Source organism: Anopheles nili, chromosome 2 (genome assembly GCF_943737925.1).
Source record: "Anopheles nili chromosome 2, idAnoNiliSN_F5_01, whole genome shotgun sequence".
Taxonomy (NCBI): Eukaryota; Metazoa; Arthropoda; class Insecta; order Diptera; family Culicidae; genus Anopheles; species Anopheles nili.
Window position 1 is genome coordinate 27,497,809 of NC_071291.1, and position 25,463 is coordinate 27,523,271.

The window sequence follows — 25,463 nt, forward strand, 5'->3', positions numbered from 1 at the left end:
TTTTTATATTTCTCTTACTTGCTTTACAGTTGTGCTTATACTGAATGTGATGGCTTAAGTTGAATAAGTTATAGTAAAGGGTTTGACTAGTTATCAATTTGGTAAAAGAACACAATAAAAACAAAGTACGGCTAAACCCCCGGCCCTACCTTGTGCTCTTGGGTTTACATTCTGGCAACCGTAATTTTCTGTCTCGGTACTCTGTGAAGTAGAACATAAATAAAAGTAGCACGGTAAGATTATTTCCATGGCACGTAAGCCAAGCCATAGACTGACCATACCTTATATGAATTACTCTACGACGATCAGTCGGATGGATGAGGTCCAGCTTCTGGCTCCACTCGTACTCTTTCCAGTCCTCTTTCCTTTTCTTTCGATCGAAGTACGAAATCACACAGCTAACCGGTATCCAAAATAGTGCAGTTAACATAACTACAGCCACTGCAGGTGCATAGATTTGTCGGTATTATTATGCCATGATCACTGCTCTTTACTAATTTTCTATTTTAGGTGTTACTTACTGACAATGTTGTCCCGCAGGAATCGGAGCACCTTGTTGATATTGATTTCTTCAATAATATCCCAAAACCGTTCCACGACGTCTTGAATTGTTTTCTCGCACATACCCTTGTTGCAGAAGCCCTGAATGCATGGTGTTCCATCGGGAAGTACGTCTGGCGGTTCCACTGGGAAACACGTTTCATTGATGCTTTGCCGACAGCATCGTTTGCACGCATCCGCAATTATATCGCACATGCAACTCTGCAGGCCCTGCGTCTCGCAATAGGGTACACACTTTCCATTCCGACACTGCCCGCGCTCCTGGCACATGGTGCCATCGCTCATCGGAGGGCTCTTCGGACATTCAGCATGGTTTCCGGTGCATCGCGCCTCCTGCTCGCACGTTGCATACTGCGCCTCGCGACATTTAACTCCGGCCATCATATATTGGCAGTTTTGACAACAGGGTGAATTTTTATCGCTACAAACAGCTCCTTGGTTGCGCCGAAGTTTGCAGTTTTTATCACAACATGCATCGTTGTCTTCAGTACCGAGTAAACCCGCATCACACTGCTCGTCACCCTCTACGCGCAAGTTACCACAGAACGACTCTTCTGGTTCTGAAAAGCAGCGGCCAGATTTGGCCTGCAACACTTTTCGAATGGACCGCAATGAGCAAGGGGAGAACTTTTTGTTATTCACGTCGTATCCGCTGACAGAATAAGTATACATGAGAAAACTTCCACCCTGAGAGGCGCTTGGGGAGCACTCTGGAATGTCGGGATCATGTTCCGAGCCCCAATTGTGACCAAACTCATGTGCAGTTACCAGATCGGCTTCGCGAGTGATGACACGCTGCCCGTAATGATTGCGTGAGCTACTAAGGCCGGAATTCAAGTACAGAGTGTATCCATTTTTGAAATATTCTGGAAATAATGCAAAAGAGAATCGTATAGAATGGAATTGTGATCAATAGTGTATAGAGCTGTATAATGAAGAAACTTTCTCTAAACAAAATAAATTATTTTTCATATAAAACATTGCCAAGAGACCTGGGGTACAAATGCCTCCGACAGAATTTCGACGCGGAGATCCCACGTACGCAAGCCCAAGGATACCTCCTTCAAACTTCAGATCTGTAAAAAGATGTGCCAGGCAGAAATCTTTATGACTGTATTCTCGAGAGAAAACCTTTTTTGTTGAATGCGGTTAACAATATAAAATCCGTATTTATCATGACGAGAGCAGCATGTAAAATGTAGCAATTGCAAAAAGTTAGTATTGCAAAATACGGAAGTGATTTTCTAAAAACACTTTAACAACTATTTCTTATATAAAACTATGAATATTTCACTATCACCTACCTCTAGTAAATTACGAACGTCCCACTTTTCTCGAACCATGTTGTAATGCGCTTCTCCGCCGCGTACCCGTGTTGGTTCTGAATGGACAACTATCTTTTTGATAACGAAACCCATTCCTTTGAAACCTTCCTGATCAGATCGATCTTGCCAGATGGTATCGTTGTAGATCTTATGCACACGATCGATGAGACTTATCTGAAAAGAATGAAAAAAAAAAACAAAACTCATTTAACAATAAGCTACGTGTGCACAAAAGTGAGAAAAAAGATTTCCACATACCAAATAGTTTATGGTAGTTTTGGTATTGCTTCCCCCCATCTCTTGAAAGAATCGATAATCCGCCACCAACAGCAACGGGCAACGAGTTTTAGTTGGTGTGTACTCGTACTGATCAGCTTGTCGTTTGCGTCGCGTTTTTTTACTTTCAGCCGCATCTTCTGAATGCCACACTGTTTCTGGTGTAGGATTATTGTCAATCTCGAATAAATCTACATCTTCCTCGTCGTCGTCTTCCACTTGCAGCTCAAGTTCTGGCCCTTCCTTAACGTAACCGCACGTTCTGGGCACCCCGAGCTCTCCCGAGATGGCATCAACCTGGTCCCAACTGAATTTGATGTCCGATGCTCGATAAGCGATCATATGCTGATCATTTAGATGTGGCAAATGCCGCCAAGATGGTTCAATGTGATAGGTCTCGTCGGGTAGTATTACCGAAGCAGTCATAACGCCATTATCAATATGTGCATTAACATGTGATTCCATTTCACCAAAGACGCGTCCTTTAAAAAAATTACTTCGATCTAGATGTACGATAGATTCACTGCCATTTCCATCGACAGAGTAAGCACGGAAGTTACTGTGCAGTACGGAAGCGTGCGGATGCAAAATTAGGCGGAATTTTCTTCCCAGCACCTTAAATTCCACCTCCTTTATGGTATTGAACGGATGATTGCTGTGTTTCGTTCCGCGCTTTTCAATTCTATGAGAAAGATCCTTTGCATGAAGTGTTTCGTAGTATTTTAAATTTTTGTGTAGTTGACCTATACAATATGCAATTCCAATGATATTATCGATAACACAACATTATGCGATGCTACAGATAGTTAATCTAAACAAGGGAATGCATGCTTACCTTGCAATGGCGTAATCAACACCGCAAATGATACCGTTAACATCACAATGACCATGATGCTAGGCAGAGACATTTTGGTTCCGATTGGAAACAAAATTTTCGGAGTTCACGACAAAAACACTGGGAGGGATTTTGTTTGAACTTCGTCGGATAAGCTATTTTTCACCATTGGTTTTCATTGGCAGTGTCAATATGACAGCCATTTGTTTTGCTTCGCTTGAATGAGTGAGATAGCACTTTATCGTCATATCACTTCCATCTCGTTCTCTGGAATGTGCCAAACTCAATCAGCTGTAGTTTGTTTTGAACTTGTAAGTTGCAAAGATTGCGAGAACACCCGGCTTTACATTCTTATGTTTGTAAGGTATCATTAAATTTGCAAATGGAATCATAATATTTGCAGAAAAGTGAATAAATTATTCTGAGTGCGATTGAACTGTGTAAAGCCAGCAACATGGTAACCAAGTGGGTGCTTTTAAGGCAGTTTTCGACCCAAGTGCAACACTCGTTCGTTACCACTCCAATTTTCTACGTCAATGCCGGTTAGTTGCACCACTTCAGATTTAATATTATCTTTTTACAGATCTATTTTATATGGGCCTACAATATGTTCTAAAATCTTGCTATGTTTGAGGAAACCCTGAATAATATTACTAACTTATTATGTCTTCTAAACAGCACCACATATTGGACACCTGTATTCTTCAGTAATAGCTGATACAATTCATCGTTTTCATCGATTAACGCTGGGCTCCCTTGTACAAGGAGATTGCCTTTTAAGTACTGGAACCGACGAACATGGGTTGAAAATTCAACAAGCTGCAGTTAAACATTTAACATCTACGGAGGATTACTGTAATGCTATATCGTCCAAATATCGTAAAATGTTCGATAGATTTCACATTGATTATACACGATTCATACGAACCACCGATATGGATCATCGTTATGCAGTTGAGGCATTTTGGCGTTCACTAGTTGCATCGGATAGCATATACTCGGCAAGTTACGCTGGCTGGTATTGCGTGCCAGATGAAACTTTCCTTACCGATAGCCAATTAAAAGAAAATGAGCAAGGTGAAAAGTTCTCTCTAGAATCGGGACATCCGGTAGAGTGGACAGAAGAAGAAAACTATATGTTTCGATTGAGCCGCTATCAGGATGATGTACGCCATTGGGTGAAGGGACTTGGAGAACGTCGCATACAGCCAGATAAGTTTCGTAGAATTCTCCTCGATTATTTGGAAGAACCATTACCCGATATTTCTATTTCGAGACCTGTACATCGAGTTTCCTGGGGTGTCACTGTGCCTTCGGACCCATCGCAGACGGTATATGTGTGGCTTGATGCGTTGGTAAATTATCTTACTGTAGCAGGTTATCCCAATGATAGCTTCAGATCCCATTGGCCACCCACTGTGCAGGTGTTGGGAAAAGATATTCTCAAGTTTCATGGCATTTATTGGCCTGCATTTTTGATAGCGGCAAAACTCGAACCTCCACAGCAGCTTCTGGTTCATTCGCATTGGACGGTAGATAATCAGAAAATGTCCAAAAGCAAATTCAACGTGGTCGACCCGAATGAACGGGCGGATCTGTACACTTATGAAGGATTGCGATACTTTTTATTGCGCGAAGGTGTGGCGCATAGCGATGGCAGTAAGTGTTGCACGTTAATATTATGTTGTCATATTGTTTTGCTTTCATATATTTTAAATACTATGACTGTATATTGTAGATTACAGCGATACGAAAGTGCTACGGATATTGAATTCGGAACTAGCTGATACTCTAGGAAATTTACTTTCTCGTTGCTGTGGAAAAGCGTTAAATCCAGCTTCCGTTTCTCCTGCACTTGATTCCGAAGCATTTGAAATACTCCAAAAAATCGATGCCACGAAACGTTTGTTAGATGCACTGGAGGAAATGCCTGGTAGACTATAGCAAATCTCGGATCTGTTTGAAATTGTTAGTCAATTGTACCTTATTCATTTTTTTAGCCAAAGCTTACAATCATTACAAACAATTCAACTTTTACCTTGTGGTAGATACTGTTATACATCTTCTTCATACAGCAAATAATTTCTTCGAAACAACTGCGCCGTGGAAATTGAAAAAGAGTGATAGTCCCAAGGATCGTGCTATGATGAGGACGATACTGTGCGTCACAATAGAGGTTCTCCGCCAAGCAGGGATCGTAGTACAACCGATTGTGCCAGCTCTGTCAAAACAGTTGTTGGACAAGCTGCATGTATCCATGTCAGCTCGACGATGGGACGATTTGAAAATTTCTTTTCGAACAGAAGATGTTTCATTAAGCCAAGATGAAAGCATACTTTTTCGACGCATCATATTCCCTACCGATAACGCAACGGACATACAACATCAAGAGAAACGCTCACTAAAAAAACGAAAGCAAACTACTTGAAGGAATAGAAGATAGCTTAAGAAGAATGTAATAAATCTATTAGTATTTAAATATTTAATTTCAAAGATGATTATAATTATTGTGATCAGTTACCAAGTTAGTTGACGAGTTACTAAGTGTTCAGGTTAACGTATAGCTATGAATCCGAAGCGGAAAATCAATCGCTGAATAGATTTATGCTATTTGGCAAATTTTGAAGAAGATGACAAAGCAATAGCTTTGGTCGTTTTTCTTCTCCATCTTTTTCAAAATCATTTACGATAACACATGCACTTAGGCTCAAATAACTTCTGTCCCGACAGTTCAGTTATACGACAGAGCTATACAGATCATTTCTGACACATATAATTTGTCTAACTGTGATAAAACTTAGCCTTTTTGCTTCGTTAGAGAGGAAAATGTTCAGTAGGATGTTTGACCACGTGTGTGAGGAAGGATAATGGAGGCGCCGCTACAATATCGAGCTCCATGAGCTGTACGATAGCCTCATTGTTGTACAATCAGACAATTAGCATCAGACAATTTAGCTCGTAAACTCGTTTTTGGCTGACCACATGGACAGATAAAACGTGGTTGACCCTAATTGAAATGAGTTGATGGTTCATGCGACAACGAAAAAGTCGGAATTAGTGATTGGTTGACTACGGAATTCGATCCCTACTGATTACAATTTCTCCAACAGTAGACCGCTAAGCGGTTGTAGCGCTGATTAACTAAGCAAGTATGTAATTATTATATAGATCATGAAAAAACATAACAATTTTTTTCAATTCTCGGCGCTGAATAAACTGGCAGCATTTTACTGTGTCATGCTATACAGTGGAAACGTACGCAACCAGCCATGTGACAGCGTCAAACGTGTTGACGTTCGTCATCTGGTTTATGTGGAAAGTCTACGAATTGTAGCGTAAGGAAATAAATAATATTTGTACCGTTCGTGTTCGTTGTCGTTTGTTTTGCTGAGTAGAAACCTCATCGTTGCAGTATTTTACAGGCAGCTGTGCTAAATTTTAGTGTTTATTTTCTCTAGTTGCTTTCGATCAATCCATAGTTTGTGCACTTCCCCGCTCCTCACGTTTGCGATCATTGTTGATACGCCAGCTCCAAAAAAACAACCAACAGTACGTCTAAACGAAAAGAGTTGTTACGCCTCCACGCAAACAAGCTGGTTGATGCAATTGTTTTAATTTAGCAAACAAATTTTCGGTCGACTGATAAAAAACGCAGTGTAAAGCACGAGCCCTTCGATCTGAGATTGCAGCCTCGTGTGTCCAATCAAGTGTTCACAGTGTAATACGTGCTTAGGGCCAATTGGTAATGGCTTCCCATGCTGCGGCTGGCGGTAGCGGAAAAAGTGACACGTCACGGAGACCACCGGTGATAAAGAATCCGCTGCTGAGCTCGCAGGTTACGGGACTGACGCTGGACGATTTTGCACCGGTTGCCGTATTGTTACCTGCCGCCCCGCTTCCCACCATTGCCAAGGACATGCCGGAATCAACAGGTCAGTGAAGGGAAAGCATGCCAAACAATTGGCTTTTTCTTCCCTACATATCTGCTGGAGTCTTTACTTCTTTAGGGAAATCTTTATGGAAAAAGGAGTCATTTGTTTCTTTAAGATGACATTTACACGCTTTACGTGACTGGTTGTATATTCAATTTATGTGTCGATATTAATACTAGCGTTTATGAACTTTACACTCTTCGATGCATTTATTTCACTATCGATTTGAAGCTTTACTTCTGTCTGTCATATTACTGAACGTTACAAACTAAAGCGAGGGAAACGACCAATAACGATGAAATCTTATTCAACAAATGCATGTCTTAGAACAATGCATTAAACCGGCAAAGGGTTCACTTGGTGCGCCGCGTGCTGTGTGGTTCGCCTCCTCTGTAGATGGGTAGTTCCTGGGATTGCTTTCGTTTCCGGATGCAGTACCGCACGAGCAGTACCAGCAGTATGATCAGAGCGATGAACAGTAGCACACCGAGCACGACAGCGGCGATGCCCGCGTCGTTGAGCCAAATGTCCGTCACATCCAGGTTGAGACTGCGTACGTTCCGGCTCACATCGTACGCCGTCACGGTAACGCGAGGCTGGCAACATGAAGCGGTGTAGCTGGCCCGCACCTCATCTCTTGTACCAGCCGTAAAGGGTGTTTTGTAGATCAGACCCGCCGGGCTGGAGGAGATACGCATCAGCCCGGTTTCATAATCACGTGCCATTACTTCGAGCGTCCAAAAGGCCCCGGTGCAGGTGGCCGGCGTTGAGCGGCCTTCACAGCGGCTCGAGTAGGTGTACCAGAGGGAGGGGCGTGTAGTGTCGGCCAGTCCGGCGGAATCGGATACGGTAACCCAGGCTGCCTGGGACACTTCGTCCACGCCTTTGGTGGAGAAGGTTACTTTGTCGCGGCTTCCGATTTCCGCCGTTGTAGTCACGATTAACCCGACGATTACATTGATCGATTGCCCTGGGTTGAGTGTGGCCCTGTGGAGATAGATTGTTTTTCAAATGCTTTGGATAGGTGCTTCTAAAAAGTCGATCGTAAAATTATTCTTCCTACTGGATTGATCTAGCCGCTTCTATGTACCTGATTGTTGCTTAATTAGTCATCAAGCTAGCATATTCAATTCATATTGGAGGCAGATCAAGCTTACTTGACTTACTTCACATGACCACCACTCCTAAGTCATGTTTGTACTGTTGTCCTTTAAACATAGGATGAGTTGATTTGTATACTCACTGTCCTGGATTTAGTGTCCGTAAGAAGGCCAGCTCGTCCGTCACTCGGAAGAAGTATGTAATCGGAACCTGGCGGTAATTGGTGACCTCGAAGTACAGCTGCAGCGTTTGGCCACGTGCTCCAATCAGCTGCGAGTTTACTCCAACGTCCACCTTGGTGATGGCCTGGATCGAGGCACGCCCGGTGATGATGCCACTGTCTTCGTCCGTTAGCTCAGTTTGGCGGGCAAACCTGTGCTCTTCGCCATCGGATCGCGGAAGTTTGGAACTGTTTAGAGATCAAGAAACTCGTGTTTACTGGTTATCCTGTTGATTGGGCTTTGTGTGAATAAATTACGACCGACTATCGATATCTTTTATGGATATACTTTATGGAATCCCTTAAACATTCTAAATACAGATCCTACCTTTTGTTTAGAAAATGGTATCAATCTTTGGTCACAAAAATAAATATAAAAATGAACTATAACATGATATAGAAAATAGAAGCCTATAGAAAAATAACATGCTTTATGCTTAAATTTTATTCAATTTCCTAGCTTCGAAATTGATGCTCCATGCCATTTGACTAGTGATAACATTTACACATCTGAACAGACTTCACGAAATAGGAAGTTGTTGCAAATACCGCAATTAAATTTAGCTTATGCTGATAATTGTTACATTGCATTAAGTAACCTTGAGTGTGAGATTATCAGGACTTTGCAAATTTGTCTTCTAAAGCCGCTACACTTACCTTCCACCCATGTTATGCTGGGAATGGGTTTCGCCCCCGAGATTATTGTTCAGTAATTCGACAGCATTAGCCTCCCAGCGCTCTGGGTCCGCAGCTGGGTCGGGACTAACATCTAAAAGGGAGATCAAACGAAACGAGAGCAAACATAAAGATGGGAACACTACACTCTGCATCTCTTCTTAGAACGTAACGATAGTCACTTCCTGGCGATTAAACAACGTGTCGATCGGCGATGAATCACTCATGGCCAATTTGATTTCTGCTTCCCCTCCCAATCAACCGTCGGCCAAAGGTCACCCTCTCGCACTCCATTTATTTGAGACCATTCTCTTTGTTTGTGATTTTATCAACACCCTTCCTACATCGCCCGAACCTAACCATCCCTAGACCATGCGTGGGCAGATGGAACGTAAAAATAATTAAAGTGACGCATAAACATTGGCCTGCTTTTGCGGCCTAGTCCGGCGGCAAAATAAAGCGAGAAAGAGAGAGAAAGAAAGGTAGAAAGAGAAAAGGAATTGAGTCAACATTAAACTGTGCCTTTCTTCGTTGAGATCAAATTCATGTCCAACATTCTAGCCGAGGGGTTATTCAGAGCAAACAATCGTGAGCTCTTCTCCGGTTTATGCTGCAGCCACGTCCATAGTCCATCTCGCTCACACAATCCCCAGCCCACTAAACAACCCACTACTGGGGGGGCTTGGTCAGCATGGAAAAAAATCCGGCCTCTCGCGATCATCAGTCAGTTGAAAGTAGCGAAACGGAACGGAACTGACACCGACTGTTTCTCGGTTTTGTTGGCGCCTTTGTGCTACGTGTGTGTGTGTTTTTGTGCTTCGCGGGTTAAATCCGGCTTACATCTCTAGGGTTTCCATTGTGATAACACACCGGAGAGGCCTTCTCTTCCGAGTCTGGTCGGTGTTGCGTTGTCTTGGGTTAAAAACGCGTGAATAAAGGTTAGTTACAATCGCGCTACTGGTCGAAACCCTTTATCAGGCCTTGGAAAATTGATGGTCTCTGGTCAGTGTGAATTTGACGTCTTCCCAACTCTTTCCAACCCAACCTCTCTTACCAGCGATCGACACAATATTTAGCTTCAATAATTTTCCTCTGCTTTGGGGCGTGCGTTTTAATGTGCACAAACACCCATGGGAAAATGAGCCTCGAAGTTACGGGCTGATAGTGCATTATAATTACTGGCGTGCAGGGGTCTGGGGGTGTAATTGCCCGAACGGCTCTAGTACTCCGTCTCCGTACACTTCTTATGTTTACCCTTTCTACTGCTCCTAAATCTTCCTCGGTTCGTCTATTTTTTACGGTTGTTAGGTGTTGGGTCTTTGTAAGGATGTTTTTCAATTTGTTTGACTTGAATTAATCGAAGATGGCATGTGTGCGACGGGTGTTCACAAGGGTGAGCGGGGTGCAATGTTATGCTGGGGGTAAATGTTTTTAATTCGATCGCCTCCTGGAGGCATGTTTTTGGAGAAGCGTCCGCTGTAACCTTCCGGTTACAACTCTCCATCGCAGTGTCCTTATCAGCATTCCCTATGTTTATTGAGCGTGTGTGAGCTTGTACGTCATTAAAAGATTATTGGAGTAAAAAAAAAATGATCAACCTTCAACAACATGCACGAGACAAATATAGTCTCTCAAGGGGTTTTGAGTACATTTTAATATTTTTGTTCAACCATAACAAACAACCTATAAGTGGGCGCGTCCTTTAGACCATGAATGCATTGAAGGTTCCTCCTTCAAATACCTACCATGAATATCGAATCCCTGCCAATAGTGTTGTGCAGATTTGATCGTCACGTTGTACGAACCCATCACGGCATCCGATGGGGACACGTTCAATCGATAATATCCCGGTTGCGTTTGATTCAGCTGGAACAGCAGCAACGGACCGGCGAGGGTTCCGTTCCGTTGCATTTTTGTCCGACTGTTAAAGTGGTCCCCTGCGACATCCAGCAAGTCGATAACGGAACCTTCGGAGTGTCACGATGTTTCGGACGAAAATAAGAAAAAAATCAGATTACTGGGGCCTCGTATTTCGCTTGCGTTTACAATGGCGGTGTGTCGTTGCGTGATGGCTCGACCGAAACGGGGTTACTGTTAATAATATGTATGCGCGGCTGAGAAGCAGAATGGTCAGTATGGATAGGGAAAGGCACAGGTCGGCGGTAAGTCGCGCAAGGAGATCTGTCCGTCATCACCGAAACCGTCATCTGCATTTCATCGTTCGCGCCCACAAGGGCTACGCAGCGATAGAGCGCACACGTTTGTTTTGTTGCGTGAAGCTCAGAATCTCCGTTCACCGTTCCGCTTATTCCCTCGTGTCGGTGTTTTACCTGCAGCCGAATGTGTGGAAAACAAAACAAATAACAGGACCCGTTTTAATGAATTAATACCAACACCGGTACACAAAGAAGCGCACGAAACACAGCGATGAAAACACCCGGCCCCAGCTTGGACACTGGAAAAAAAGGTGAACGCGAAACGTTGAGCGATAAGAAGCAGGGAAAGTAAATTATGAACGGTTTTTATGCTGCGCTTTCCTCCCGTTCAACGAACGCGATCGCATTGTTTATGTCCGATCGGTCGCGGCTGTATCCGGGGCACATATGATGCAGCATATGGCGCACATGATATGATACCGGTGGTAGTAGTGGTGGCGTTAATTCTCGTGCTGATGGCGTATGGATAAAAACAGCTGGTTTTGTTTACGATCTTGGATGCACCGCCAAGCGCAGTACCCATGACCGTGGTTTGTTTGTGTATGTATGCGTCGGAGAGAGGCACAGGAAGCGAGAGCATAAGTATGCTAAAGTAGGAACATGGAGCAGAGCGCATTGTGAGAAGGTCGGAAAAATGCGCATGCTCGTGGTGGGTAAGTTAAGCGTTTTTTTTTCGGTAACAAAAACGTTGACCAATGAACACACATTATCGAACGTTCTGGCTTGGTCCCATAACAATCCTAGGTTGCGAGAGTCCTAGTAACGAACGTGTGCAGACGATATCGTTATCTACGAGGTTTGGGAAAAGTATAGCGTATGTTTACATTGGATTAACATAATCCATTCCCCGACAATCATGTTGGTTTTTGTATACTTTGGTTTCTGTTGCTACGCAAAACAGTTGGAGAACATAAACTCCGTACAAATTTGTTTCACGAAACGTCTGTAGTAGAGTTAGAATGTATAATTTCTAGACAATAAAACATCAGAATGATCGTGCTTGTACACCCTAGAGCTGGTTCAATTAAATAGTTTAAATCTAATCGACCATCAATTAAATTCAATCTTATGTAAATCAGTGCGGTATGGTTGAAAAAAAAAACTACAACAACGCGGCTCTGTGTAATTGCCGTATGAATGCATATTTGGATGGGAAATAATCCACAGAGGGTAATTAAATTGTATTAAACCTGTTCCGCATAATACAGTATATGGATTTTGTTCGTGCTCCATTACATCAAATTGATTACAGAATTTGCTTTTTATTTCTATAAGCAACTGTTTAATGTATGCTTGGCATGATCAAGCGGGCTCTTTAATTCAACCGTGTGTAGTCAAATCAGCAACTTTTTGTTGTGGATATATTATTTTTGTTGAACAAGGAAACATTCCAAAAAGTTTTAAAATTTCATTTCGGAAATTGTTATAAATAGTTTCCGTCAGGTTTGGCCTTTTCTACGGCGAGTAGAATCAGGTACATTGACACGAAATGCAACAAAGTGCACCGAGTGGTGTCGATATGCACTTTACGAAGGGAATCGAAAGTGACGGCCCTGTCGTGTTTCCCTACCGGCCAACTCAAAGCCGGAGGGGTACAAAATTTCACTTTCCTTATGGTAAGCCACCGCCCCCACTACCGAAAAGCGTTCCGGTTCGTCTGCGGCCGCGTTGCCGTGCGTTCAATGGCTTCGACCGAATTGCGCCAACGCTTGGTGCCATTTGATGATCCAACGTATCGCGATGCGGTTGCTCGGTTGACTGAGCTCCATCAAGCTGGATTGCTTGATATTCGGTCTCGCAACAATCCGGTCCGTTTTAGGCGGGGATGGTTCAGCAATCGTAAATTATGGTCCAAAAGAAATGCTTACTATTAGTTCGAACAAATTCTTCTAATAATTGAGTGCAGCAAATGGGGGCGCCTTGTTTTCGGTGTCAGATCGCGACATTTCTAGCGATTCGACCCTTCCTTCGCACTGCATTTGAACAGATCACCTGCGCAGATGGTGTGGTTTTTGTTTTGGTTCCGCGAGCTCCACACGCTGACGTCATCTCGCACCGGCACGAGTGAGAGTATGAGTAGCTGGCACAGAGGGATCGAGAGAGCCGAATTGAGAGAGGAAATAAACACACCCTTACAGTGAGCGAGAGCGAGAGTGGGCTAGCGGGAGAGTGAGAGTAAGAAAGAGAAAGTTGTCAAAGAAAAAAAATAAATAAATAAAACGGAAAGCAGCAGCAAAGGGCGGAAAGAAGCGCACATCTCAGTAGCGTTTGTTGACTGGAGAGTGTTAGAAGGTTAGAAGGATAGGTTTCCCTTCCGTGTCTCTTTTGGCAGCCGTTTTTGGAGCCACTCTCTGCTGTTGCCTAAAATCGAGTGATTTAGAGGGCTTTGTGGTGTGTGGTTTTGCGTTCAGCTGCAGAAGAAGTAAACGAGGGAAAAAACGAATCGCAATAGGTTTTTTGAAGTGATCAAAATTGGACGTTTAGTTGAGCGAGCTTAGCGTGCTGCCAATCGTTTTTCACATTGTTTTGTTTCCCGTGTTTCTCTGCGCTCTCTTGTTTCTGTTGGGGTGGAAAAGAGCTTTAACGTAGAGAAAAAAGGTGAGTAGAGTGTGTGTATTTGTGTGTGCCAAACAGTTTTCTTCTGTTCAATGTGACCAAGTAGCTATGTCTAGTGCTTAAATTTGGCATTGCCCCGTCGGATTGCAATGCTATTTCTATGCCTACTCTGTGTGTTGGTCAGTCGCTCTTCGCGCTGTCGCATAGCAGCGGCGATGTAGCAGCAGCAGCAGCTGTACAGATGAGTGAGAAAAACGCACCAACCCTCATGAGAGAACACCCCAATTGTGAATCGGCGGATCATATGGTGTGGGGAGAATTTTCCTACAGGCTGTTCTTACTCCCCAGCCCACGTTTAGCAGCGTTCAGCGAACAAAACAGTGCGCGAGAGAACACGATGGAGGAAAAAGCATAATAAAACAAACACGCTCGTCGAACTCTCGCGCACGTCGATATTTTGCGCAATTTGTATATGCCCGTCATTTGAGACCCCGTTCTCTTTGGTTCAATGTGACGTTTCAGTGTCCTGGCAAACGCAAGGGCATGTGTGTGGTGATTTTGTTTTGAATCTTGCCGATGCTGTGCACCGATGTTGCTGGAATCGTTAAGCGGCCTAGTAAATAGGGCATGCCTGGGGTGGTTTGAAGGGAAATGTTTCCCTTTTAACGGTAGGCTCGCGTTAATGTTGATCCAATCCCAATCGGCAGCTGCTCATCTCGCGCTCTCGGGAAGTGTGTTTGTGCCAACTGTACTGCGCGAACGAACACGTGTAGAACCTGTTGTTTGGATCGTGCAAACGCGTCATATGGTTCAAGGTTACTACCCCAAGCAAAATGCCGGCTGGTTCGAAGTCTGTGAACACGTCTATTCGAACTCGCACGAAGACGTAATCAAAACCGGCTTCACTTACCTCTTACCGGCATGGGTGATTATTTCTGGAGCGTAGTTTGCAGGAAATGGAATTTTAGGTTCTCTTGCGGGTTGATTATGCGCCGATTTATGTGAAAATGGAATCGACCATACGTGACTATACGCACTGTGAGATGTCCTCGTGGGAAAAAGGAGTATGAAGGGTATGTCTGTTAGGGGTTGATGGAACAGCACAACTCAGTTGCACATTTAGCACGGTTTCATGAATCCCAGATAGTTGCGTGGCGTTTATGGTATATCTGTAAACATTTGTTTAGCGAATGAGTGTGGATGGAGCCGGGTTAACATGGGGTTTCGGTGATATTAGCAAATGGCTTCGACCATCGGCACGTAAGCAAGACGAACACAAACACGCACAACATCACATACCCACCAACCCAATGAAAGCAATGGACAATACGGTTGCGAATGATTCTTTTTTTGTTTTCTTTTCTTCAATTATTTACAACAATTTTTTCACTTAATAATGTTAACACGTAAAATAGGAGTTGACTTAATACTAATGCGTCGATGTTTTTAATCCGTTTAAAGAAAATATCGCTCGGGTCAAGCGTTTTATCTCTTAATCGGCGGTGGTAAAGATTTTGAGTTGATTGCAAAGAAGATTTCTGTGGAAGGGATCATAAGCTTAGTAGAACAAATCCGGTAAATTTGTGGAAGAAGTGAGCATACATAAGTATATACTATGTTATTTTCACATTGCCACATATGCGAATCCAAACTCATTCATCCATTAACAGCTAAAAACATCAAACGGTCTTTCAGAAAAGAAACATCGCTATGCGATCATTGCTCAAACAAGAACGGTTTATCTCGTGCTTTGTTCTTGGCATGAAGTAAGCTCCTTCTTCGAAATACTTAAACAATAATTGATTTGTACTTGGAAAAGTGTTACTGTGCTGGCTTAATAAATGAATAAACAAAAAGATTTTCCACGAGCTCCGCGCTCTACGCTTATGCGATGTTTTCGCGTCGTTTTGCCCGCCCGGTACAATGTTGTACGCAGTGGCGCGTTCCTTGCGTTCAACGGAAAAACCCAGCTTGCACGCAATGTATCACGTACTCTGGTCTTTGTTTATTGTGTTCAAAACATCGGGAAAGGAGCGGGTAATTCACACTGTTCGATAAATAATCGAAGGTAGGAATGTGTTTAGTTGAGAGAAAAAAAAGAGTTTTGCTAAAATTGCGAAACAAAAAGTTTGCAAAACTGCATTGCTCTAGAAAAGTAAAGTATCACGCTGATACTACCCTGACAAAGTACTTTAGTGGTTAAATCAGCATATTCGCACCGACGATGAATATGAAAAACAAATGAGCAAACTTTCGGGAGGAGTACCAGAGAGTTTTGTGTTTTTTTTTGCATTTCGTATGTTGAGGACAAATGGCGAGACTATTAATGAAAGACGGGGACAGATGAAGACTGAATCGTTCATGTCGAGGGTGAAAATTGTGGGATTTAGTCACCGTTTGGTGTCTCCAGGGTGGCTTGATCGACGTGCCCGTGCAGCTTAAAGTACAAGCTGTTAACGTCCTCGCCAATGCTGACCGGGATGGATTGCGTTCCGTGTAGATCGTGCTCCGAGAGCAGCGTCGTCTGGAAAGTCGAGTTGATGAGCGAAAAGGAATCATTTTACAACTGTGTCTATTTAGCTTACCAGCACCGGATTGCTGCCAAAGTATCGGTCGATCTCGAAGTGTATCACGCGGCCTCCGGTTTTGTGCGCTAGGTCGTGCAGGGCGGTTTGATTGGTTGCTGGCTGGTCCAACTGCTGCTTGGTGTCCATAATTTCCTCGCCGAACCAAATCACGTAGAGCTGTAGATGGGTGCGAGTGAGCAAAAAAATCGAACACTCTTCTCTTGTTTTTTTTTATCACCGATGTCTTCCACTTACCCGAATTCGTTTTTTGAGCAAGGTAAGCGCCGTCATGCGCGAAAGCTGTGCATCCGTGGAAGCTCTGCTAGTGGCCAAAAATATGGCACTGTCGTAAGGGATCTCTTGGGAGGTTCTAAGTATACTGTAGTATTCGCTGCCACCCCTATCGTAGCTTGGCTGCAGCAGGTTGATCGCCTCCATCAGGCTTTTCGTGTTACGGAAGGTGATCGATTTGGAGATTCCTGTGAGTAAGCGTAGCGAATCAGTAGAGAGTTTATTCTTTTGAATTGTCTGACATCGTGTTCCGGCATGCGGAAAAAAATTGTTTTGCTTCTGGCCCTCGCTTTTCCCGAATTTGCAAGATTTCTTGTAAGCAGACACCATCGCAAGACAGTACGTGATGTCAAGCCGCCGTGTACGTGACGGAAGCAGACTCAAAGCGTATCTAGATGACCTCCTAAAACCACACTTACCGGTGCCGTTGTAGCGCATCAGGATAGCGTCGAGTGGTGACTTCGGTACAAGAGACGCCTCCAGTACTTTCTTCGTAAACGCAAGCGAATCGTTGGACGTGTCAACGAGGAAGGCGATTGGCATGCGGAGGTTCTTGTCCGAGATCAGCTGTGCCAAAAGCTCCGGTTTCGAGAGTTTACTTTCGTCGAAGCCACTAGCTCCCACGTGTGAAGGGACTGGTTTCGTAGGTCGCAGTGGATTCCCACCAACACCTGGATGCTCTACACTGCCTTCCTGATCTGGGCCCGTGCCGGCCAATAGAGCCGGTGGCATGGTGGTCGTCGTAGCCAACAACAGGACGTCATCGTCTTGGGTGTCTTCCACGTTGTTATCACCGTCAGCCGGTGTAAAGTGTTCCGAACTGTCGTTACCTCCCACTGCCACGGTGTCAGCTCCATTGTACAGGTGATTCGTGGAGTCAGAGGGTAGATCCTGATGCAGATGATGATGTTCTAGTGCTCTGCTGCTAAGGACAGGCTCTTCGCGTGCATGATGAAGGCCCCGGTGGTGCGTTCGTCCATCTGAGGGTTCGTCTGGGTGTTCTTCTCGCTCACTGACGAACGCCAGTGGAACACTTGCTCGTGCCTCGTGATCCTCACCGATTGGTTGCTGTTCGGCACTATCGTTCCTTTCGCCTGACGAAACGGAACTGGCACCGTAGTCCATGGCGGAGCTACTGCTCGTCGTCACGTACTGCTCGTCGGTACCAGTCAACTCCGAACTGTTGAAGATGTCGCCATAGTTGGCTCGATCCTCGAGCTCGTCGCTACCGAAAGGCGTTAGATCTACGTGATCTCGTGCCGCCATTGAAGCATGGTGAGCATCTGGGGCGTTTTGACGCGAGTAGTTGACAACATCCAACGCACCACTCGCAGGAAGCACCTCGGAGGAAGCTGCAACGCCTGTCAACGAGTCGCCAGACACGGTGGCGGATTCGTCCAGCATCGCGCCTGTGCTGCCGTACGCAAACAGCATGCCGGTGGCGGCCAACGGGCCTCCGTAGGGACTAGAATAACCATCAACACCTTCCCGGGACTCATCTTCCTGCAGCTCCAGCGCTGAAGTCTGCCGGGAAATGGACACTAACGCTAACACTAACACTAGTATCGGAGGATACATGGTTGCTTGTTGTTTGTTCGCAATCTCTATGGCAAAACGACTATTCAATGTTCCACCAACAATGTCTTCCGTGGGGTCACTACTGCGTTCTTCCGGAACGTTTCGCTAGCACTTGAGTTACACATTAAAAATCACGATTCGATTGCAAGCTCATTCATTCGGTGGACACCGGAACCTAACGCTTGACGATTGTCCTCAAACACAGAGAAGTTGCCGGGCTGCGAATAACAAAAGGAAGATTCGTTCCATTAGATGAAAAGTGGCACCAGCATGCCACACCGTCGGTAAAGCCCGGTATCTACGAAGCTGCGAATCGACACTGATGTGCCGTTTCTGCCAACCAAGTTGGCCATTTGGCGTGCCCTTAGAATGCTGTCCTTCCGTCGTGAGTACGCGAGCGGCCTATGAAACGAGCGCGGCACCACGACCTTTAGTGTGGGGCTTTTGACTACCAATCGGCAAATGTGTCGTTTCTGGTGGTCTGTCTTACACGTTCTCGTCGCTAGGCGTAAGGTGACCGAACTAGCCACTAGGGTCTGTGGTACGGACTAGTCTGAGGTTCTGCTTGCGGTTCTCTCACTTTCTTGAAGCTACCCTCAGACTACCTACCCGTGCGCTTGCGGTGAACTGAAAACTAGTGGTACACCTTGAACGTGGTCGCGGGCTCACGTCCGAACGTTAGTGCACGCGCGCGCGCTCATCTCATAAACATACGGTCAATGTGTGGCCACCGGCACACCGAGGGCACCACTCTTCGGGAGCTCTAGGGGAGTTGTATCCGAAGTCTAAGAAAAAGAGGAAACAGCAGAACGCCAGCTAACGATGGTGGAGGGCTCGTTTTTATCGCCCCACCGCGTTGGTGGCTATTTTTGAGCCACCATATTCGCGCAGGGTTGTCACGAGCCACTCGAGCCAGCGTGTTAATGATATGTTCGGTGGTTTCTACACACTAAACGCGCCCCGCTTTGTGTTAGGACAGCCGTTTGCAAACCCGTTCTCCGATGTCGCCTGGATTGGGGGGATTTTGGTCCACCACGATCGCGCCCTACTCGACCGGTTTGGGTGGTACAGACAGGGATGATAATTTATCAGCCACGATCGTTGGGGTGTGATACAATTTTTGTTGTGTTGTCGATTATCCGAACGTCGTTTGATTGACAACGATACTGCAGTTTTTATGTGCCTTTTTTTGAATCGTTTTATGCGTTATGGGCGATCAGAGAAAAACCTGCTACATGCATTTGCTCCCCTATGATATATGGGAACAAATTCAGGGCAATGCAGCCTTCAGACTGACGTAATACAGGTTCAATTTTCGACCAGCCTGTGCATCGCATAAAAGAAAATACGCGTTCGTGAACGAACGAGAACTTCCTCGAAGATTTCCTACGCACCAGAAGCCTCCTCTCTTGGAACTGCCTGATTTCGTGCGGCTCTTTTGGCTCCGATTTAGAGCGCTCTCGAGAAGCATCGAGGAGAAAAATGAAAGGGTAATTCATGTCATGTGCTACGAATGAAAAATTGCATCGAAAGGAAAATCTGCACCGACCTGGTGTGCTTCCCATAAGTTACATAATTGCCCTGTAAAAGGCAATATTTTTCATGTCGTGCCCCGGTTCGGAACCATCTTATGCTGAGTTCGGTCCATTTGCTACAGTTGTTGTTTCCGTGTTTTTCTTTTTTCTGTTCCCACATTTCCCAACATAGATCGGCGATCGATTGTTGCATTGTAATGCATCATCTTCACCCGCCGGGTGTTTGCTCCCGCTGGGGGTAAAATGATTCTGCAACCAAACGTGGCAGGCTCCCACGCGATTGCAGTTGATGGAAGGGATTACCTTTCGACTCTGCCCGCACCTACCACCGTGCCGTCGTGCGACTAAACCGGACCACCCACACGGTGTCATGATTATGAGTGGTGCAGAGAAATGGCGGTTTGTACGGATCGACGTTCAGATTGAGTGTTGCAGAATTGTGGCAGCATGTTACTTTGATTTCTGGTTGGAGTAGCACACTGGAGGGTTTTTCCTCTCAATCTCCAACCCCTTACAGCAACGTACAAGTGCATGCCTTAGGGCTTTAGCCGGGACTTTGAGTTTGCAATACATGTGCAACATGCACAAGGGACGTGCTTGGTGCGCTTCGATTAACTGCCGGTGCATTGCGCCCAACGCCGGATTGTGTCGCGATTTTCTAAGGTTTGCCGCCGCACAGGGTGTCCTAGAGCCGAACCCTCACAGCGCGTGCCGGTACAAAAATGGATAATAGACGGAGTGGTATGGCTCGTTTCGAAAAAACAAAAAGCGACCCCCTTTGGTCGGTTCTGGGAAGCGGGTGTTGATTTGTTAGGCTATGAAAATGTGACACCTGGGCAGTGCACACTCTCGGGCTCACGCCGCCCCATCCTGTGAGCCGCTATTTATTCCATTTTTCCCGACCCTTCGCAGGAAGGGTTGAAATATGAAGCACGAGCAGGGCACAAGAGTTGCTTCATTTGCGTTGGAAATTATGCGTTCTGCCTGCTCGTGGACCGGGTGAATTGTGAACCCTCGGGCGCCTTTACGCGTTGCTCTCATTTAAATAAGAGAGCCGCATAAGAATGCTGCATCCTAATGGCGTGCCGGTGCGCTGGCGGCTTTTTAATGTTTGCCATTTTATTGTGCATTGTGACGTTTTGTCGCCTGTGGCGCGGGCACCGGGACGTTGGTGTATCGTTAGATTTTATGTCGCGACTGGCGCGGTGTGGGGTCGTGGCCAGCTCTGCAACGGTTGTCGGCGTGTTGGAACAGGTGTTGTGAAGTTGTTGGGTTCCAAAGTTGTATACGGTGGGTGTGCCGCGTGTCAAAAAAAGCTGTGCAAAATGGTGTCATATTTTTGAGTAACACCGTTTTTTTTACAATTTTAATACAAAAGCGAATGCTCTGGGCAGAATTTATTGAACAGAAAACGCTCATTTTGATCATCACCTTCAGGCAAACTGTGGCAGGCGGTGATATAATGTGGCGCGATTTGTAATCCTGGTGGGATCGTGCTTGTAGGATTTTCTGTTTCTCACCTATTATCCCACCGTCTTGATATCTCTCTCTCGCTCTCTCTCTCTCTCTCTCTCTCTCTCTCTCTCTCTCTCTCCCCATCCTTCGATCTCACGCCCGGGCGACCTACATACACCTCACCTGTGGCCACTCGGCTTCTGTAAGATCGCGTACACGCCCAGTGAAAGGCGTGACCTTCACTGGCGGTTCGACTTTTGCGTGTCCACGCCAGACGGAGCAGAACGATCGGCGTCAAGAGCCGTCTGGGAAGGTGTTGGAGCTTGGTGTTACATCGATCGCATTGCATACGCACCAGCACTAGCCAGAGTCACCTGCCCGAGAGTCAGCTGACAGCGGAATTAAATAATTGAACAGAAAAGTGGCCCTGCTTTCGTCCGTTCGGTTGCTATTTTCTCTCTCCCAGTCGCTCCTTTCACCGAAGTGATTGTTTAGTGGTGGTGTGGTGGTGAATGTGATCAATTTCGTGACTCACTATCATGCCCAGTAAAGTGACCGTCGTCAGGTGGGCTTTTTATCGAACTTTTGGTTCTTAAACAGTACCTTTTTTTGTTTGTTTTGGATTGATTTTTTACTCCTATCTATCAGGGATCTTTGAGGCTGTAAACATATGCAACGTGGGTGAAACACCGCTGCTCGTGTTGACACGACAGTGACAGTATTATATGCGGTAAATCCCCCAGCTGGAGGTCTGTGTGTCAGCTTTGACAGGAGATTTATTGCGTAAATGTTGATAGTGTTTTTTTGTTAATTGATCGCCCCTCAGCTACCTTGAAAATGTTATAGAGAAGCGAAGGAAAGGAACCCGAGACACGAATTGCATGATATCCTTTTGCGTGTGTATAATTCATGTTATGCTACAAAAGGAGGTTGGTCGAATGGCTTTAAATGTTTATGTTGCTTTAATGTAAAGAAAAAATATCTATTATTAGGCTAAATTTACGCGCAGCATTAGGAATATTTGGATTTTGAATAGTATTCCAATAATAGAAAATCCTCAAAACCACAAACCAAGGCGAAACGGTGTATATTTTAAGTATTTCCCAAGCTATAGCATGCCATCGGCTTTCCGAACTGACCAAACCCTGGCCTTGTGTTTTATGCCTCCTCGATTGCAATGTGGCAAAGGAAGCAACAACTGCACCTTGTACAACTAAGCAAATGCTCCTCAAAACGGACCCTACCCCTCGTGAGGATTGCCCTTGCGGTTGCTCCATTACTTCTTGGCCACCGTTGGATGACGCTAACCACACTATGACCGTGTTCACTTGACGCCTGCATACCGTGTTTAGGTGGACACTGTGATTGAAAAAAAAATCCTTCATGGAAGTGAAACGGGACGGATGCACTAAATTGCTTTGCCAACGTTTAGTGCCGTTTCTAGCAGCGTCTAGTTAGCATACGGCAGGAAGCGTAGGGGCACATCGCGTTGCAAATGGGCTCGTTGTCGTAGGTCTGTCGTATTTTGTCACATTTTTGGGTGGGTTTCTTCGCACCATTCGCGAGAGTACCTTCGAATGGGAACGGGTGTGGTTTGGTGGGAAAAATATGCACATTTTTGCAGGCCTTTCCTTGGGGTTAAATTCCGACCTAAACTATGCTTCAATTTATTACACTTTAAGCTCGTAAGTCGATTGTTTCCGACGTGATCTGCTCGATTGTCAAGAATGCATTTTATAAGCACTAACATTCCTGAAATGGGTTCCATTCTCATTCCATACTGTCACGTTTGCGATGTTTTGTTTAAAATATAAAGCACAGACACTAGAACACCTCCCGAGCCACCCTGTTCCGAATGGCCCTGAATAGAAGCCAGCTTTGGCTCGCCTTTACGCGGTGTGAGAAATGCCTTTCTTCCGGCTAGCCAACCAAAGGCTAGCCTGGGTTCCGTGTAGACGGGAAGAACCCGGTGTGACATAACTCACGCTTCTTTGGCCACTTCCGAGGTGCAGTCCTTCCGCTGGTGGGCGTTTTTTTATGACTCACCTTTTACAACTTGACCCATAGCTATTTTGAGTGGTTGGAAGGAAGGTTTTACCATCCACTTGCTTTGCTCGAGCGCTGATGTCGTCTGTGCCGTTCAAATATCGACATTGCCAAAAACACTCTCCCCGGGATGTTAGCATGACCTTCCAATCTCTCTTCCACAAATACACGCTCGCGAGTTGTCTCCACTGTGGAGGGTGGCAAATTTGTAAGGCATTTTCCTCCCGAAATCATCCCCTCAAACTCGCCCACCGTCTGGGAACGGGATTTGAAAGCGCCTCCGGGATACGCGGGCTCGATCGATCCGCAGGTGCTGATTAGCGTCGGATCGCTCCACCGCTCAGGTGGTGCAGGCGGGGTTGAGGAGGGTTTCGGGGGAAACAAGTTTTCACCTCCCGCCCGGCAGTGGCCCAATCGCGCACGACCGGAACATGACAAATGCTGCACCTGAAGCGGGGCCACCAAATATGCCGCCGATGGCGAACCGCGTGTTGTTGGGTGGAAATAATAATAATACAAACAAGTCCTTCTTCACTACTCCCCCGACCTCCCTACTCTCCCTACCTTTCGCGAGCACCCGAAAAACCGGTCCCAACACAGCAGCTGGGCTCCACGGAAAGCCCTCACCACTGAGCGCAGGATTGGGAAGCGAAGGCTCGACGAAATGTGATCGCCAATGGTTGGGCTTTTTTTTTTCGTGAGTTTTGGTTTCGTCAGTGGTCAATTCGCGTGCTGGCTTTAAGGAACCCCCGGGAATGGAGGCACACAAATTGAAGTTTTGCGTGCGTCTGTTGCCACGCTCGTCGCCGGTTTCAAGTCTAGCGCGAAGATCCGCTGTTGACATCGCCTGCGGCTTGCAGGGAACGTTCTGGAACGCTAACGAGTTCGAGGATCGTGGGTTGTTTTTCGCGACGTTTTGGCTAAAATGCCGGTGAGGAGAGTGTTTGCAACAAACTGCGCGTGTATCTGCGCTTCGACGCGGTGTCTGTCGCAAGTGTGGGCATGGGTTTTTAGCTTCGCCTTCTAATCTGTAGTGTCATCTTCGGCAGGGTTCGAATGCTGGGTACCCGACGGTACTCTTTGACCTTTTTTGAAGCACACCACACCGGGTCGTTAACGTGGCGATGGCATTTGAATGCAAAGCAAGGCGCAACCAGGTGTCCAGTTGGCGTAAAAATGTCTTCTAACGTCTTTGGTGCTTGGCAGCTCTTTCAAACCAACTTGTAGTCGTTGGTTTTAGATCAGGTTTTAGTGGAAGGAATGATGGAAAATTTGGTCGCAAAACAAGCTAGCAAAGGTGCAGCCTTTTTGTACCAAATGTACAAGCTTCAAGAAGCAAGATATACTATGCGATCCATATAATCTACCCACTGCTATTCGACAGTTGGAATTTGACATTTAGCTCCCAATTCAGCTGATGCCTAGGTCATGCTCGTCTTAGCATTTTGCCAAACATCCGTTATCTGATCCAAAGTATGCTAAGCATGCGGATTGAAGAGGTCAGTCTACGCATAGTCAGCTGTGCCCTTTACCAGATGAACACTCTGTATCGTCTCCTCTGGACAACAACGGTGAGGTAGGTTTGTGAGTAGTTCAAAGATCACAGTGGCTCAGACGTCCGAGATCTGCGGGAGATTATGCTCCTGCCAGATTCGTATTGATGTGATTTAGGCATGATCGCCTTTCTCTCTCTCTCTCTCTCTCTCTCTATCTATCTCTTTTTTCCTAGCAGCCCATATCACCGACTCATTATGCTACGGCGCGGGTCCAGGTTGCTCCCTTTCGCTTCCCCTTTTTAATCCACCGCAAAGGATGGCTCAATCGTGCATCAATCCTGACGACTTCGCTTCACTCTCGACGTCGAGTGGACGTGAATCTCGCAGAGATAAGAGGGGAGGCTGGGATGTTGTGTGCCGTTGCCACAGTGGCTGACCTCTCGATGCCGCTGCCCTTCCCGACCCCGCTCACTCGCTAACTAACCTTTCGATCCATCCCACTCCAGGGCCGAGTTCGTGTGATCTTTACTACCTTTGCCAAACATGCCCAATGCTGGCCCAGCTGGCTGTGGGCATCCTGAGTTGGTGCTCGAGGCCGGCTTTAACCCTCCTGCCAAACATTCGCCCGCTTCGGTATGGTGTATGCTGGTTGGGGTGAACAAAATTCCTTAAAATACCCGAGAGGAAGCCCCTCGTACGAATGGTGCTCTCTCACGAATGGGCCACCGCTCGAAAGCTCACCACACCTCGAGGGTCGGGGGTTGAAACGCTGAACCGGTGTGCGATGCTGTGACCGAT

At 45.8% G+C, this 25,463-nt stretch overlaps 4 protein-coding genes across 4 annotated transcripts in view; 2 read left to right on the plus strand and 2 right to left on the minus strand.

The window, feature by feature from the left end:
* Positions 1-23: 23 nt before the first annotated feature.
* LOC128731978 (ADAM 17-like protease) lies at positions 24-3,070 on the minus strand. Its single transcript, XM_053825137.1, has 7 exons — positions 2,998-3,070; positions 2,145-2,905; positions 1,866-2,060; positions 1,554-1,692; positions 522-1,427; positions 282-441; positions 24-201 (listed from the first exon to the last, which is right to left on the minus strand). The coding sequence occupies exons 1-7, from the start codon at positions 3,068-3,070 to the stop codon at positions 165-167; spliced, it is 2,271 nt and encodes a 756-aa protein (XP_053681112.1). The 3' UTR covers positions 24-164.
* A 381-nt stretch (positions 3,071-3,451) lies between these two features.
* Positions 3,452-5,425, plus strand: LOC128720654 (methionine--tRNA ligase, mitochondrial). The gene is made up of 4 exons (XM_053814342.1): positions 3,452-3,539; positions 3,676-4,656; positions 4,736-4,930; positions 4,998-5,425. The coding sequence occupies exons 1-4, from the start codon at positions 3,452-3,454 to the stop codon at positions 5,423-5,425; spliced, it is 1,692 nt and encodes a 563-aa protein (XP_053670317.1).
* Positions 5,426-6,742: 1,317 nt separating this feature from the next.
* The window catches only part of LOC128721953 (uncharacterized), a 40,504-nt gene continuing 21,783 nt past the window's right edge, over positions 6,743-25,463 (plus strand). The window contains exon 1 of the mRNA XM_053815763.1: positions 6,743-6,929. Coding sequence (XP_053671738.1) covers positions 6,743-6,929 — 187 coding nt within the window. The remainder of the gene's footprint in view (positions 6,930-25,463) is intronic.
* On the minus strand, positions 7,142-18,133 carry LOC128721954 (uncharacterized). Its single transcript, XM_053815764.1, has 8 exons — positions 16,975-18,133; positions 16,520-16,743; positions 16,283-16,441; positions 16,092-16,221; positions 10,671-10,892; positions 8,908-9,019; positions 8,173-8,439; positions 7,142-7,916 (listed from the first exon to the last, which is right to left on the minus strand). The coding sequence occupies exons 1-8, from the start codon at positions 18,131-18,133 to the stop codon at positions 7,283-7,285; spliced, it is 2,907 nt and encodes a 968-aa protein (XP_053671739.1). The 3' UTR covers positions 7,142-7,282.